Consider the following 16202-nt stretch of genomic DNA (forward strand, 5'->3'; position numbering starts at 1 on the left):
TGCACAGCTGCTTGAAGGGCTATTTTTCTCTGCTCAAGAAGTCTTCTGAATACAAAAATGAGCAAACTTAAAGGAGACAGATCCATTCTGGATGCATGGCTTCAACTCTGCAAAAGGAATCTCTTTGCAGCCAACAGCTCATTGAAAAAAGTCTACTCTTTTTTCGATTAGCAATTGTCTCTGTAATTGGGGCTGCTGGGCTGTCCCTCACCCTGCCCTGTAACACTTCACTCTTCCAGAGTGACCTGGAGGCACCACAGAGCAAGAGAAGTCCCAGTGGTGGGCCCTCTACACCAGAATTGAGAATCCTAGCAGAAAACAGTCACTTGGGGCCATAGGCATAAGGACCCCCAGATGTGCTGCCACCTCAGGATGCAGTAGACTCCCTTGCAGCGTGAAACTCCTCACAGCTAAAAGCCCCAGTGTACTGGTGTGGGACGCTGGGCCCAGGCTCTGGGGTTCTATTTCTCAACCTCGATGGCCTTTCTCAGTGGAATGGAGATTTGAAATAGAGCCTCCTTCAAGAATGGGGGAGCCACAATGAACAGTGAGGAATGTTTTGTCCCAACTTCTGTGACCAGCGCAAGAAAGGAAGACGGAAGGCCGAAAGGCTGAGCAAGCAGAGTTTATTGCTCCCGGGCAGCAGCTGAAACAGAGCCCCTACAGTGGGGTCTGCAGCTACTGCCAGGCCTATGGGGGGAAGGGTCTCTCATATAGATTCTAAGCTCAGATTCCAAGGGGTGACTCAGCACTGTGTCCCTTGATGTAAAACCCAGTTCTTTATCACCATCTTCTAGTCCCATCCAGTATGTAAGACCCAGTTAATTGGATGTAAGGCCAGATTATTACCACCTTATCACCCTTGGATGCAAGGCCTAATTCATTACTGCCCTTATCTAGTCCCTCTGTAAATCTCCGCACTTGGTCACTCCTAATAGGGAACAGAGTCCGCAGCGGGGCCCAGCAAGCCTTCTCTCACTTTACTCGCTAGTGGTGTGCGGCCTTAGGTTAGGACGCTTCTCACTCGCCTCCACCCAGGCAGGCATGGACTTGGCCACTGCAGCTAACAACTAAGAGGAATCCCTGCTCTCTGGCCCCCACTTAAAGGGGGCGAAGGAGGGGGGTTTGTAGAGGGCAAGACAAAAGTCCAGAGCAGTTGTTTTGGCTGGGTGAAGAAACCACTGGGGGGAGGGGCTAATGAAAGGTTCAGTGCGGTAGTGAGGATGCCAACAGAAGCCAGGCCAGTAAAACCAAAAGTAGGTATATTTCTGTGCTCCCCAGGGCGAGGTCCACTGAGCTCAGAGAGTTGAGGTCAGAGAAACCACATTGAAAGAGGGGTTTTTACAGGCCTAGGCAGGGGGCAGAAACAGCCATGTGGAAAATTACTTACTTTTCTGCCCGGTTTGCGTTACCGGTGGTGACAAACAAGTCATGAAGTTATCACTCCCGAATACCTGCTTCTGCTTGGGGCAACTGCCCCTTCCATGGTCCTATATTTGGCTGGTGCCTGAAACTTAACAGTTTTCTGTGGAATAAACAAAGGAAGCAAAACAAGGCTTGGAAGTTGCAGTCTCCAGATAGATTAGTGTTTCAAAGAATGGCCACTCAGATGTGTGACTTTGCTAAAACTCCAAGTTCCCAGAACTTTCTTTTCTTTACTTTTTAAATTTACTTACATTGTTGTTCATTTTGGTACAGTATTTACTTCTTCCCTCAAGTGTAGTTCCATAAATCTCCCACCACCACGTCACTGAACCATTGCCACGGTTCCTTGAGTTCCTCCTACCCCTGTTTTGGCCCCTTCCTCTCAACCCCCCACCCCAGTAAGCCTCAGATCTATAGTTGCTTACAAGTTTTATCTCTTTTTTTTTGACCCTTTGACTGGTTTCTTTCTATTGTGATATCCCCCAATAATTTTCTTTTGCTTTGTGACTTATTTCACTGAACATCATTCCTTCCAGCTCTATTGTTGCAGATGGCATGAGTTTAATTTTTGATGGCTGAGTAGTATTCCATTGCGTAGGGAGAACACATCTTGATCCACTCACCTATTTTGGGGTGTTTAGATTGTTTCCATATTGTTGTAATAATATGCTGCAGTAAACATAGAGGTGTAGGTTTCCTTTCGAGTTAATGTTTTTGTGCCCTCTGGATAGATCCCTAGGAGTAGAATCTCTGGGCCATATGGTAGGTCCATATTTAGTAGTTGGAAGGCCTCCATCTGGCTGGCCCAGTTTGCATTCCCACCATTGGAGGCTCCTGTGTCTCTACATCCTCACCAACATTTGGTGGTGTCAGTTTTTTAATGGGGCCATTCTCACCAGTGTAAGGTGGAATCTCATTATAGTTCTGATTTGCATTTCCCTGATTATAAGGGATGTTGAACATTTTTTCATGCGCCTGTTGGCCATTTGCCATTTCTCTTTAGATAAGTGTCTTTTTAGCTCTTCTGTTCATTTTTTGACTGGGTTGTTTACTTCATTTTTGTTGTGTGCGCTCTTTGCATAGGTAGTATAGAGTGCAAGTATTTTCTCCCAATTTGTGGGGTAGCTCTGCGTTTATTGTCTCTTTGCTGTACAGAAGTCTTTTAGTTTAATGTCACCCCAGCTGCTTACCTCTTCCTTCATTTTCTTTGCTTCAGGGGACGAGCCTTCAAAAGTGTATGTCATGGAGTACCTTACCAATGTTTTCATCTGTATGTTATATGGTTTCAGGTCTTACATTCAGGTCTTTTATCCATTTTGAGTCAGTTTTTGTGCATGTGAGGTAGTCCAGTTTCACTCTTTTGTATGTTGTGGTCCAGTTAGCCAGCACCATTTATTGAAGAGATTTTTCTTGTTCCAGTGCATATTCTTTACTCCTTTATCATAGATTAATTGAACTATGTGTGGCTTTATGCCTGGGTTTTCAATTCAATTCTATTGGTCTGTGTGTCTATTTTTGCTTTTTTAATTATTATGCTTACCCACATTTACTTTGCAGAAATTCTTGAGATATTCCTGTAACCTTCTTGCAAACAATCCATATCTCTCCCTGGGAGCCTCAGAATCTAGCCACCTCCTTTTACTTGTCTCACTTTTTTGTTGTTGTTGTTGTTTTATTTTAGCACTCTTTTTTGTTTATATTATTATTATTATTACTATTATTTTGACCTCACTTTATTTAAACAGACAGGCAGAGAATATTTTTGGTGAAACAGAAGGTCAAAGGAGGGCAGTAGGGTGAGTATGGAATGGGGATCTTGCGTGACGCCCTTCTGTCCCTTGCGTGAAACTCGAGGTGGAGACTCGGTGGGAGCATAGAATGATTGTGGGTGTAGTGTACAAGGCTCCTTTCAAGTTAGACAAGAGCAGGATGCTTAATGACCCTGGGGCAACAGGTATGACAGGTATGACCCTGAACACCGACATGGGGTGGAGGTTGTTGACTAATGTGCTTTGCGCCCCAGGGACTGATCAGTGGACCAGGGGACGCCTTGTTAATAATGATTGAAGACATGGGTGGGGGGTCAGGAGTATATCAGCAGATTCAGCTTCCCTAAACCCCAAATCCATTGTTTAGTTCGTGTTCTATTTTTTGAAATATTTATTTATTTATGCACACAAGAACTGGGGTGTAGGTATAGCCCAGAGGTAGAACTGGGGTGTAGGTGTAGCCCAGAGGTAGAGGGTGTAGGGGACAGGGGTTGGTGAGAGGATTTATCAGAGACAGAGTGGGGAGTAGAACAGGCAGTTCTACTGAAATACACTGCTGAGGGGAGCAGCAGGTGAGACAGGAGCAGTCTGCTATGCCATGTGGGTCAGCTTCCAGGCCAGGGGATTGAACTCAGGCTGCCTTGGCTGGCTGGAGATAGCTTGATGTTGCTGTCTTTAACCCCTGCACCACAAGAGAGGTCCCCATCATTCAATTTCACCCACCCTATTCCCCTTCAATAAAAAGGCCAGGATCTTGCTCTTGAGCAGCATCCTGCATCCTCCAGCCTGCTCTATGACTCCTGTTTCCTCATTTTACCAGTGTAGTGTTGTTGATGCAACAAGGGATGGCCCCACCGGTGGTATGATTGGGACACAGTTTGGGGTTGAGCTAAGAGAATATATTCAGTTAAGCAGGAACTCCTGCTTGCTCTCTTGTTCTGCTCAAAACAACCCCAATTATGTCTGCTCTCTGCATGAAACTCTTAAAATAAAACCCGGATACCTTAATCTGGCCTTTACGTACTTGGGCATCTGTTGCCATCGGGTTGCCCCTCTGCACTTCAGCTAGGCTCCTTCCACCACAGGCCCTTTGCATTTGCCTTTCCTTCTCCCTGGAATACCTCTCCTCAGATCTCCTTCATGTCGTCCATGTCCTCAGGAAGGCCTGGCCACCTCTCTTCAGGGGCCTACCAACCCCACTCATTCCCTAAGCAATTCCTCTGGTGCTTTACTCTCCTTTGCAGCCTTTATCACTCTCGGAACCTGTTTTTAAACTGCTGTCCGCATCCCTTACTAGGTGGTGAGTGCATTAGGGCTGGTCCTTGACTCTCGTTTCCAGCTGTGTCCCACTATCTAAGGCCTCAATAAATACATATGTATGGAATGAATGAATGAATGAGTCTGGGAAGGATGATGGCCAGATTCAGGAAGTTGAGTCGCCACTGAGAACTGTTGCAATCAAGTCACCCTCACTCCTGTCTCAAACCCAGAAGTATTTTCTAAGCAACTTCTGGGCTGGAGCAAGACTTGAGAAGATGGAATAGTTACCACAGGAGCAGTTCCTGGACTGGAGTTGATGGTCTTATTCTTGGGAACTGCTATAAATCAAGAACCATGGAGCTGAGTGTGTGTTTTGGGGAAAATGGGAGGATGGGAGGAGGGAGATTGTGTGTTCAGGAAACCGGAAATAGTACTGAATGTGAGACCCTCTGGGTCAAGCCCAGGCTGCACCCTCAGGCGCTAGAGAGAAGTGGACGAATAAGCGGGAGAGCCCACAGCCCTGTTAAATCTCCGTTCCCTGGCAGGCTTATTTTTCTAGGGTAGAGTAACCAATTATTTTGAAAGTTGAAGAATTTAATTTGTTTGGAAGAAAAATGAAAAGAACAAGAAAAAGTTAAAAAAAAGAAAAAAGTGCAATCTGCCTCCCCGTCGGGGAATCGAACCCCGGTCTCCCGCGTGACAGGCGGGGATACTCACCACTATACTAACGAGGAATGGCTCTGCCCCAGCGTCTACAAATTCTCCTTTTCAGGTTAATTTTACTCTTCCCATTTACTAATACATTCCAGTCCGTTTTTGCTTTCTATCTTCCAGAAACCAAAAGTCCCGTTGGATCGAACGTCCTTTTAAAGAGGTTTTTCCCTGCTCGATCCCTGACTGAGCCGCGAAGGTTCAGAGACCAGACATTAATAAAAAGCCGAAAGCAACAAAAAGCCGAAAGCAACTACGAGCAGACCTAACCGGCAGGTGGCAGAGAGCTATAGACGCTTAAGAAACAGGGCAGGAGGCAGCAAACACACAGCCTGATTGAATTTCTCCCCAAATTCGGTGACTTCTCCCCAAATTCGGTGACTTCTCCCCACCCAAAGACGCTGCTTCGGAGTTTCGTAAATAAAGACCAATACCCTTTTTTGAGTCGGAAGGAATCTGACTGAATACATTTCTCCCGAAAAGAAAACGAGCTGCCGAAACCCGGGATCGAACCAGGGACCTTTAGATCTTCAGTCTAACGCTCTCCCAACTGAGCTATTTCGGCTGCCGCTGGCACGGAGCGGCACTTGGGTCCTCCTGGTCATCTAAGGCCGGAGTCCTCGGCCCGGGCATCTAACGCTGGAATCCGAGAAGAAACCCACCAGCTTCACCCAGCACCTGCCTTCGCTGCCCCTTTCCTGCGGTACGACCACCGCCTCCGAGAAGCCTTCCCTGATCGTTCCTCTCAACACGACCCCAATCCTTTATTATTTATCGTTAGCTTATGCACTGTTTTCCTTGTGACTGCCCATCTTCCCAGCTAGAGCTACCGTGCCAAGAGGTGCAGGGAAATATCCGCTGGGAGGCTGCTCGAACTCCCAGCGCTTAGCAGTGCCTGGCACATCATAGGTGACTTATAAAGTATTTGTTGAATAAATGAGCAAACATATCCATGCTACCTGACCGAGAGCCCCGCTTTCTCAGGCTTCCCTCTGAGAAAGGAACAAGGTCACCCCGTGGTTGCAGCTCCGTAGGTCGTCTGAGATGGGGCAGGTATGCCGATCAGGCCAGGCATGTGGGAAGTCGCAAGGGCCAGCACGTGGCTTTCCTAGGACAGGTGTGACTCAATTCCCGCCCCCAAGAATGGTTTCCCACAACTATATGCACCTGTTCGGCTTCAAGGCATGAAGAAACTGAGAGGTACACATCCGGTTCAGCGCTCTGCTTCCCTTCCCTTTGGGAAAGGGGTAGGTGGAGATTGACCTCTGGGAGAGGATGAGCCGGCAGGGAGGTGAAATGGTGGCTGTTTGCTAAGCACCCGAGGGCTTATGACTCAACAACAACACAACAAAACAGCTGGGTAGGACAGTAATGCTAGGACTAATAGCTCCCAGGGGCGGCTGGAATACTGGGGAGGGGCAGTCAGGCCTGAAGTCTGATGATTCAACACTGCAGAGAGCTGAAGAAGAGTCCCCAAGAATGACAGAACAGCAAATGCAAAGGCCCTGGGGCTGAGACAGGGTTGGCTGAAATCCACAGGGCTGAGGCCAGATCTGGCCGACCTGGAAGGTTGTGGCAATGGGTTTAGTGGTTCCCAGAGTGGAAATGGGAAACCTTTGGAGCTGATGGTGGTTTAAACCTGGGAGGAAGTGCAAGTAACAGAGTGGATTTGAGACAGACTTTGGGAGGAGTGTAGGAGACCTTATTGATGATGTGAGCACCAAAGGAAAGAGAGGAATGAGAGTGACACCCACGCTTTGGTCTGGGTTACTGATAGGATGGTGGGTGCTCCTGAGCTAGCAAGAGGCCCTGCCCTTACCAGGAACCAAGACTTCATCACAGACATTCATTTGTGAGATGCCCCTTTACCTCAGCAGAGTCAGCCAACTTCCTCAACTTCTTAGAGCAAACCAAAACCCCTTAAGTGCTCCAAACCCAATGACAAACCCACCCACCCCACTCCCACAGTTTTATAAACTGAAGCACTAAATTTGAGTATCTCAGAATGCCACTGGAATTAGAGACAGGGCCTTTAAAGAGGAAATTAAATTAAAATAAGGTCCTCAGGGTGGATCTTAATTCAACAGGACTGGTTTTCTTCTAAGAAGAGGAGAGTAAGACAACTCAGAGGAACAACCAGATGAGATACAAAAGAAAAGGCGCAGCATCTGCAAGCCAAAAAAAGCACTTGGGAAACAAGCCACAAAAGTTAATTTCTGTTGATTAAGCCATAGTATTTTGTTATAGCAGCCCCAGCAAACTAAGCAGAGGCTATGATATACATACCCACCCTGACAATGTGCTGGTTTTTCTGGATAAGGAGAAGTTTTCTGATTTTGACGGCCTGGGAGAAGTAGGAGAGTTTGTCTCCCTTCTGATGCCCTTGACTTCCTTTCTGTCTGAAGAAACTCCTTCTAGAATACAGCCCTATTGTTCATTTCTTGTATGGATATCAGGTCTGGCTAGATCTAGCTGCAAAAGCAATGCAGCACACTCACTTTTGACATAGAACAAGTTTTTGAGGGCCATTTGGACTTGACTCCAGTGATCCCAAAGCAAATGCTGTGGAAATGTAATTTATATCATGAAAAATTGAAAAGGTAAATGGGTCATAGCTGGAGTTGCATGATCTTTGTTAATACTTTAAAATCTGCTTATTTACTTGCTTTGTTTTCCTCTAATTTTTTCAAATCATTCAGTTCATAAATGTGTCCTCAGTTTTTTTTCACTTGTCAGTTCAAACCTAGTAGACTCGTGTCTCTGGGTACGTAGTGGCTGAATACATGAGTTTCTTGAGGGCTTGATTATCCTATGAACCTTCAGAGCTGCTGAAACAAATTGCCAACAACGGGTGGTTTAACACAGCATGCTTATTCTCTCATTGTAGTGGAGATCACAATTCCCAAAATCATGGTGTCAGCAGGGTTTGCTGCCCCTGGAGGCTGAGGGGGAGAAACTATCCATGCTTCTTCCAGCTTCTGGTGGCCACCACCTATTCCTGTGTCTCCTCGCTTAGGAATACACCAGCCTTCCCACGTGGTGTGTCTTTTCTTCTGTCACCTATTATTCATGTGCCACTGGGGTTAGGACCACCCAGGATGATCTCACTGTGGACCCTTAACTTATTTTCATCTGCAAAGACCCTTATTTCAAGTAAGATAACATTCTGAGGTCCCGGGAGGACATATCTTGTGGATGCCACTCTTTCCAACAGCAGCCATTGCCATTACATTATAAGGAAAGGTATACCAAGTCAGTCATTTCAGGTGTTGTGTGCACAGGGACTCACAGGCCAAAAGCGAGTAGCCAAAGCCGGGTGAGATTTCTGTCCATGCTTTATATTGTTTTAATTCGTGATGGAGAGGAATACAGGCTATTAAGGATACTTTGCATAGTTACACGGTGTAAAATAGTTTAAAATTTTTTGTTTATCTATTTATTTTTTTCCTGATCTCTTATTTGGTCCCCCTACATTCCCCTATAATTGAAACCATCCGATTATTCCCCCCTCATTTCAGCCCCCCTTATTTCACTGAGCATAATGTCTTCCAGCTCCATCCATCTCGCTGCAAATGACATGAGTTTTATCGTTTCTGATTGCTGAATAGTATTCCATCGTGTATATAGATCACATCTTCTTGATCCAGTCATCTATTTGGGTTATTTCCATACCTTACCTATTATAAGTAGTGCGAATGAACACAGGGGTGCAGGTATCCTTTTGAATTTTTTTTTCACTATTTTTGCGTAAGAGGAAACTTCAGGCACACTGCTGAGCACCCTCCATGATGTCTAGCCGAATTTTGTAAGCGACACCTCACATACAGGTACCCATTGGGGATGGTAGGTCTCAGGGAACAAAGGTTGAAAGGCTTCCTTAACGTTCAAAATGTAAACGCAGCCTCCCCGTCGGGGAATCGAACCCCGGTCTCCCGCGTGACAGGCGGGGATACTCACCACTATACTAACGAGGAGTAGCCATACCCATGTTTCCGCCTGCCTGTCCAAATAGACGTCTCAGCGGCAGGCTCCGCCTTGTGTGCCCCACCCAGGCTGCGGTGTGCCGCCCAAGCCTTACCCTGGTGTGAAGAACCTTAGGATGGGTGGCGACGCGGGCGATCCAGAAAGGAGACCTGTAGGAGCAGGGCTACCGCCTCTATGCAGACTCTCAGGGAAGCAAACCCTCGGTCAGGGGATGTAGCTCAGTGGTAGAGCGCATGCTTTGCATGTATGAGGCCCCGGGTTCAATCCCCGGCATCTCCAGTTTTTGGCCATTTTTCTCTAATTTGGTAATACGGTGATTTGGTAAATAAGGAAAGCGACCTAGATTACCCCCATCAACCGGCTGAAAAAGGAGGTCCCTGGGGCCGGCCAGTGAGTGTCCTCTGTCGGCTCACGGACGCCGGTCTCGCTCCGTGGGGATCCAGACTTAGTGGGCTGGCGGTGAGCCGGGAAGCTGGTTTTTTAAACAGTCGTTGTTATTCGTGTCATTCGAGTTAGAAAAACAAGATTTGGAGGCAAATGGTCATTTGGTGACTGTTGTGCACCTGGTGTAAGGTGATGTGCACGCATTGAGGGCCTACTGTGTGCACAGACACCACGCCACGTCCCCTGGCACCTCGGGGAAGACCCGCAAGGTTTCAGCATTCCTGGGTTGGATATTGCAGTCCAGGAGCGAAGCATTAAGGAGATATGTTATGAAGCAAGAGATGGAGAGCGCAGGCGCAAAGGCTCTGCGGTTGGAGGGTGCAGGTGAGAGGGGACACTTCCGTATTGCAGGCTAGAAAGCAAGCCTTGTGCACGAAATTCAGGAAACACCTTAGGAGGCTTGAATACTCTAGGATACTGGAAGATCTGATGGGTGCCAGCAAAAGCCAAGGTCAGACTTAGGTTGCAAATGGCTCCCCCTGGCTGCCACCCGGAGAATGTACCAGGAGCCTGCCCGCCCGACCCGTGCAAACCAGGAGAGGCAGGCTGGGAGGTGGGATTCTGAGCAGGTCCTAGAGGCGGAGCCTCTAGAATGTGGATGTGGAGAGTACAGGAGACCTCCCCATTTGGGGTATATGGGATTTGGGCACTAGTGGGAAAAAGCAGGCTCCTGGGCCCTCCCCCCTTCTAGAAGCCTGTCCGAATGGACACTCATCAAATCGCCCACACTGGTCACACTGGTGACCTGGCGCCGTGGGCTTGAGCCCTTCATTTGACTAAGGGGCTAACAGCACAACACAGAGATTTAAATCCCAATTTGAAAAACAAGAGATCCCTGTGAAGCTGTTAATTTGGGTTGTTCCTGGAGCTGCCAGCTGAACCTTAACTTGCCCTGGGGCTCACTTCAAAAACTACACATCACCTGAGTGGAAGGGAACAGCTCACCCTTCCCACATTCCCGTGCGGGGGGGGGGGGGGGGTCCTCTCTGGGCCTTCAGCAAGCTGCAGATTCCCTGCTCTTCCCCCCTTTCTTTGTCCATCTTCATGAACCCACATGGAACGTTAAATCCTTCAGTACAGCCTGATATCTTCCCGAGGGCTGTCCCCCGACCCCCCGCCCAATTTCACCAACAGACTTGAAGACATACCCACCCAGAGCTCTCCCCAGCCACAGGTGTTGGTGGGGCACGAGGTGTGTCATCAGCAAGCCGAGAGGCTGGGTGTCCCCTAGTCGCTGACAGGGCTTCCCACCACGCAGCCTTGGCACTCTTTCCTCCTGGAGCCACAATAGCTCCTCTTGTTGCTGTTTCCTTAATGCGAGTCACTGAGATCACTTTCCACATAGGTAGAACATTATGGATCAAAGGTCTTCTCCTTCCTCTGTGGTTTCTAGCTTGCTTTAGAGGTTTACTTGAGCCTTTCCAGCATTCACACCAATTTTCTGAATGTCAGTGCTCTTACATGGCGGGCACAGATGGCAAACAACATGGCACTGGCTGTTGCTGGGGTCCAGGGCGGGTGGCTGGCTAGCCCCAGGGTAGGGCTGCCCGTGCTTTCACTCTGAAAGCAAACCACCACACAGGTTTGCCATGGAGGGAACAGCACCAGTGCTGCTGACAGGGTGCATCTGGGAGAGGCAGGGACCCAGGGTGATGAGGGCATGTGGCGTGGTAACGCAGAGCAAGGTCTGTGCCTGCACACCCTTGGAAGCCATGTCAGAGTTGGCTCTTCAGCTCTCGATCGATGGGAAGCCCACACAGGGATTCAAGCAGGCGGCAACGTCTGTGTACCTGGTGTTGAGAAGAGCCAAGGTAGGTCCTGTCTCCTGGTCCACCCATCCCTGGCCACCTCTCCTTCAAAATGAAGACACAGCCGGTCTCTTGACCCAGCAACTCCACCTCTGGGTATGTGGGGCACAGGTGTACACACAGGTGTGAAATGACACAAATGAGGGTCTTCAATAGTTTTGTTCACATAGCTAATGAAGCCAGACACAGCCACTGCTGCATGAGTTCAAATCCTGGCCAGGGAGGTACATGGTGCAGCAGATCTCTCCTGTTTTGCCCGCTGCACCCCTCAGGAGTTGCACAGCGTGTTTCAATCTGTCCATTCTGCTCCCCACTCTGTCTCTGGTGAATCCTCTCACCCCTGCACTTCTGGCCTGTACCCAAGCTACCTAGTAGGGAACAGTCGGTAGTAGTGCAGTCAGTGGGAATCACAGGGCAGTGGCTCTGTGTGGACAGGGTGCCCAGGGTGTTCCCTGGGGGTCTGGCTGACAGAACAGGGAGCTAGAGCCCCGTGTGTGTGCGCCTGGGAAGGGGCTCCCTTTCCCTTCAGGAACCTCCTGGGCCTTTTGAATTTTGTAGTATGTGCAAGAAGTGTCCAATCAGTGCAGAAACATACCTGTCAATCTGTTTAGCTTTTGACGAAAGCTAAACACACACCACTCAGTGGAATGTGTGTGGGGAAAGTCTTTCTCCAGCAAAAGGCGTTGGGATAACCAGATAGCCACCTGCAATGTCATGGTCCACCAGCCTCACACCGGATGCAAAACCCAAGATGAACAAAGAGTAATAAAAATAAAACTTTGTTTACAGTGATAAAAACTCTTACAAGGAAACACCAGGGGAGAGCCCATGGTTTTAGGTAGATACCAAAACCACAAGCAAACAAGGAGAAAACACAAAAAACTGGACTTCTGCTCAAATGAAATCCTTTTATTTCTAAGGCACTGTCAGAAAGTGCAAAAGCATCTCAAACAGGTGAAAATACCCTTATGACTCTGTGGGATGAGCAACCCAATTTAAAATGGGCAATAAAGGCTGTATTCACCATAGGTGAAACGCAGAAATGACCGTGCCCAGCAGCAGGCGAGTGGGTGAACAAGACCTGCTTGGCCCAACAATGATTCAGCCAGAGGAGGGACAGTGTTCACAGGCGCCTCCAGCAACTGACCCTGAAAGGACCACGCAGAGTGGAGACACAGGACCCAACCCTGCGCGGCTTCTACAGACCAGAGCTACAGACCCGGGGAGCTCGGCGCCTGGTTGGGGCTGTGGGCTGGGGCTGACTGCTCGGCACCAGGTCTCTTACCAGTACTGAAAATGCTCTGGAATCGGCAATAAATTACCTTCATCTCTCTCTCTCACAGCCCCCCTCCACCCCCACTGACTGTATACCTCAAAGTACAACTTTGAAATTTATGTCAGCTCTATCTCAAAACCAAAAAATCTGAAAGTCAAACTCTGCCTAATCAGTTTCTCCCCCCGCTGTGTGGATGAAGGTGGGCAGTGAGGTGGGCTGTGGTACCTGAGCGCTGCTCCCCCTCAACAGAGCAGCTCGGCACCTGTGAGACCAGCCTGTTCCCGGAGAAGCCAGAGTCAGGATTTCTGAGCAGAATTACCCAACCCCTCCTCCAGGGCTGTGGGTCTGCAGGCCCGTGAAGGCAGAAGAGCCAAGGTCCAGGGAGGGTAAGGGGCAAGAAGGGCCTGGCACCTCCAGGGCGAGGTGGAGAAGGGGCAGCCACTGAGTTCTGAAGCAGCCTGGCAGCAGGACACCTAGAAAGGGCTCCCAAGAGCAGGGACCTGCACGGAGGGGTCCCTACGGCCCAGCCCCGCACACCCCGCGCATCTTGTCTGGTGGACAAGAGGACCTGGTTGGAGGGCAATCTATCACCCCGCCCCTGCCAGAGGGACCCTGACTGCAGCAGGAGCTGTGATGGGGGATGTTGAGGGGCCTGCATTCTTCTTGTTTCTGCTCACTTGGGGACCACCATGTCCTCTATCTTCCTCTTTCACAACCAGGAAAGAGGCAGGGAAGGGTCAGGTCCCCAGGGCGCAGCTCAGGGTCAGGAGGAAGGTCATGCGGGTGTACCTGGCAGAGCCCGCCCTCCAGGGCATGATGTGAGGAGTGAAGCAGCCAGAAGCTGACTGTTGGGTCACCCCACTCCTGGCCACCCTCCCCTGAGGTGGCACCAGGGCTTGGTCCCTGGAAAGGTGAAGTAGACGCAGACCCAGGGTCACTGAGCCTCTGGCTATGCTGCTCCATAGGGACAAACGTCCACACGATCTGCTGGAGATGGACCCAGCACGGTACCCACCATCCAGCACATAATAGTCACATTGAAAGCCACTGCCAGGGGGCAGGCAGCTGCGCTGAGCAGGGCTGAGGTGAGGTGTGTCTCAGGCTGGGCCACCTCCTGGAAGCAGCTCCGCCCTGCAGTCAGCCTGGTCGGCAGTGGGGCCAGGCTCTCTGGATGTTGGTGTGCCCAGCCTGGGGATCCACTTGCAGCATCAGCCAGTTGGCCAGGGGTCAGCGGTCAGAGGTGGGGGGCCAGGCCTTCCCAACTTCATCGTGCATGGCCTGGGGAAGCCACTCACAGTACTCAGCCAGCAGGTCTGTGGAGGGGGCGGGGACTAACTGGCCTGGCTGCCTGCAGCTCCAGGGCACACCCTTCTGCAGCCCCAGGCGGCCCGGGGGCCTCTATCAGTCCTACCCCCTCCCCTGGCCATGGAAGCTGCCTTGGTCAACTCACATTTGGGGTTCTTCTTCCAGGCAGCCAGCATGGTGTCTCGGCTGTCGGCTTTCTCAGCCACCAGGGCTCTCAGGAGACTCTCTGTCCGGGGCTGTAGCCTGCAGGAGACAAAGGTCTTGGGGCCTCCTGTTGTCCAGCACTGGCCACTGCAGGCCTGGGGCAAAAAAAAAAAACCCTCCATCGGCACGGTCTTCCTGCCTCTGCCTGTCCTCCCTCAGCTCCCTGGGCACCTGCCCATCTAGGGACTTTTGGCACATGCTGCTTGCTACTTCTGGAAACTTCCTCTGGCTGCCCCTCACCAGCCCCACCTAACACTACATCCCCAATGTCCCATTTTGCTCCCAGCAGGGTCCCGTCACCACCCACTAACCACACTAGCTATATCGGCTGGCAGTTCTCTGAGCCAAATGGGGCCCAGAGTTGTGCCCGATCCCATGCAGAGCAGATGTGACTGTCCACGGGGATGGGATGGGGGCAGTATTAGGGCACTGGCCTGCTGGCACCTTCAGGCCCCTGCACCAGCTAGGGCGCCAACCTCAAAAGTGGGGCTGGGTCAGGTCCTGGGGCAGGCCTGTGCTTGCTGGAGAAGCCTCCTGCATTGAGCAGGCCTGAGGTGCAGACCACCCGGCACCTCCCCCAGACTTCAGCAGGAGCTGGCCCTGCGCAAACCTTGACCTTGAAACGCTGGCTTCTGGGTCAGTCAGAGGATAGCTTTTTGTTGTCTGCAGCCATAGGCTGGTCATTCCATCAATGACCCCAGAAGACCAGCACCACCCTTGCCACCTGCCTGCATGTACCTTGCCCATGTCTTCAGCATGGTGCTGGGCCTGGACAGCAGGCAGCCTTGGAAGGCAGCCAGTCTGTGGAAGACCTGAGGGACAGAGTGGGGGTCTCAGGTTCCCTTCCGCCCACATGTCCAAGGCGGGGGCCAAAGGGAGCCGCTGGTTGCCACCCACCTGTCCTTCCAGCAGGAACCGGGCAAAGTGCTTGTAGCGATCAATGCCCTCTGGAAAATCCACCTGGACTGCAGGGAGGGGCCAGCCGACGCGGTCTGAGGGCAAGAGCTCGTGAGTGGGCAGGGGTGGAGCCCCCAAGCCCTACCTGAAGGGGCAGGGCTGCCGCAGGCATGCACACACAGGCATACACCTGCACACTCCCTCACACGCACATGCCCAAGCAGAGTACGCATTCGCAGGAACCCAACTCACAGAACACGCTGGGCCGGTGGCACAGCACCCGGCCCTTCTCGGGGCAGTAAGTTGGGCAGGGCTCCTCCAGGGGCTTCTCGAACTGGCAGTAAGAAGGCAGCAGCACGGGGATCCATTGGATCTCCACGGTCGAGAGGCCTGGGGCCAGGGGAGAAGGCCTGGGGTCAGAGTGCGTGCCACCTGGGGCCTCAGGCTATCCCCAGGCACCGAGCAGCGACACCCCCACCCAGCCGCATGCTGCTACCTACCTTTCATGTACATCTTGGTGGTCTCCACAATTTCCTGGTAAACCACAAACTCCGGGAGCTCTTTGAAAAGGACGGAGCTGGGGTGGATGAAGACGGGGTCATCGAGGAGCGGGGTCTGTGGAGGAAGAGGCGGGCAGAGGTGTTATCAACTCTCTTGGCTACACACAGGGGTGTCCAGGCACTCACTGGGGCAGGGAACAGGACAGCAGGGGCACTGCCTGGCCTCAAAACTCCAAACACAGGACGCGAGTGACAGCCAGACACAGGCCCCATGCACAGTGGGAGATCTGAGTAGGCAGATCCATAAGGACAGAGCACATTCAAGGGGCAGGGCGATGGGGAAAATGGGGAGTGTTTCTTTTGGAGCAACGAAAAGGCCTAGTACAGCTGTGATGACGGCACTGTTCAGGGACACACTGGAAGCACTGATGGTGCACCTAAGGGCCGGGCACTGCGCGAATGGCATCCAAGTAAGTACAGCTGGGGCAGAGCTTGTGCCCCCCAGAAGCTGTGCTCTGTGCAGCCCCACCAAATGCCCAGGGACCCTGCTCCTGAGGTGCCCAGTGCCCAGGCCAGGGGGCTGGATGGCGCCCAGTGCCCAGGCCAGGGGGCTGGATGG

At 51.1% G+C, this 16202-nt stretch overlaps 1 protein-coding gene and 4 non-coding genes across 6 annotated transcripts in view; 1 reads left to right on the forward strand and 4 right to left on the reverse strand.

Annotated features, from left to right (window-relative positions):
• Positions 1 to 5116: 5116 nt before the first annotated feature.
• Positions 5117 to 5188, reverse strand: TRNAD-GUC. Its single transcript has one exon. It is a non-coding gene; the product is annotated as a tRNA-Asp (tRNA).
• A 469-nt stretch (positions 5189 to 5657) lies between these two features.
• TRNAF-GAA lies at positions 5658 to 5730 on the reverse strand. Its single transcript has one exon. It is a non-coding gene; the product is annotated as a tRNA-Phe (tRNA).
• Positions 5731 to 9067: 3337 nt separating this feature from the next.
• TRNAD-GUC lies at positions 9068 to 9139 on the reverse strand. The gene has a single exon. It is a non-coding gene; the product is annotated as a tRNA-Asp (tRNA).
• A 217-nt stretch (positions 9140 to 9356) lies between these two features.
• On the forward strand, positions 9357 to 9428 carry TRNAA-UGC. Its single transcript has one exon. It is a non-coding gene; the product is annotated as a tRNA-Ala (tRNA).
• Positions 9429 to 12297: 2869 nt separating this feature from the next.
• Positions 12298 to 16202, reverse strand: part of DHX37 (DEAH (Asp-Glu-Ala-His) box polypeptide 37) — a 24149-nt gene continuing 20244 nt past the window's right edge. Inside the window, exons 22-27 of one of the 2 annotated variants that reach the window (XM_004690632.2) lie at positions 15584 to 15698; positions 15336 to 15473; positions 15084 to 15178; positions 14925 to 14998; positions 14128 to 14225; positions 12298 to 13990 (exon numbers count right to left, since the gene is read on the reverse strand). In XM_004690632.2, coding sequence (XP_004690689.1) covers positions 13905 to 13990; positions 14128 to 14225; positions 14925 to 14998; positions 15084 to 15178; positions 15336 to 15473; positions 15584 to 15698 — 606 coding nt within the window. In that variant the 3' untranslated portion in view covers positions 12298 to 13904. Of the gene's footprint in view, positions 13991 to 14127; positions 14282 to 14924; positions 14999 to 15083; positions 15179 to 15335; positions 15474 to 15583; positions 15699 to 16202 lie in introns of both variants that reach the window. The other variant, XR_001145926.1, reaches the window with a different exon arrangement.

Source organism: Condylura cristata, unplaced genomic scaffold (assembly GCF_000260355.1).
Source record: "Condylura cristata isolate star-nosed mole 26May11 unplaced genomic scaffold, ConCri1.0 scaffold00029, whole genome shotgun sequence".
Classification (NCBI taxonomy): Eukaryota; Metazoa; Chordata; class Mammalia; order Eulipotyphla; family Talpidae; genus Condylura; species Condylura cristata.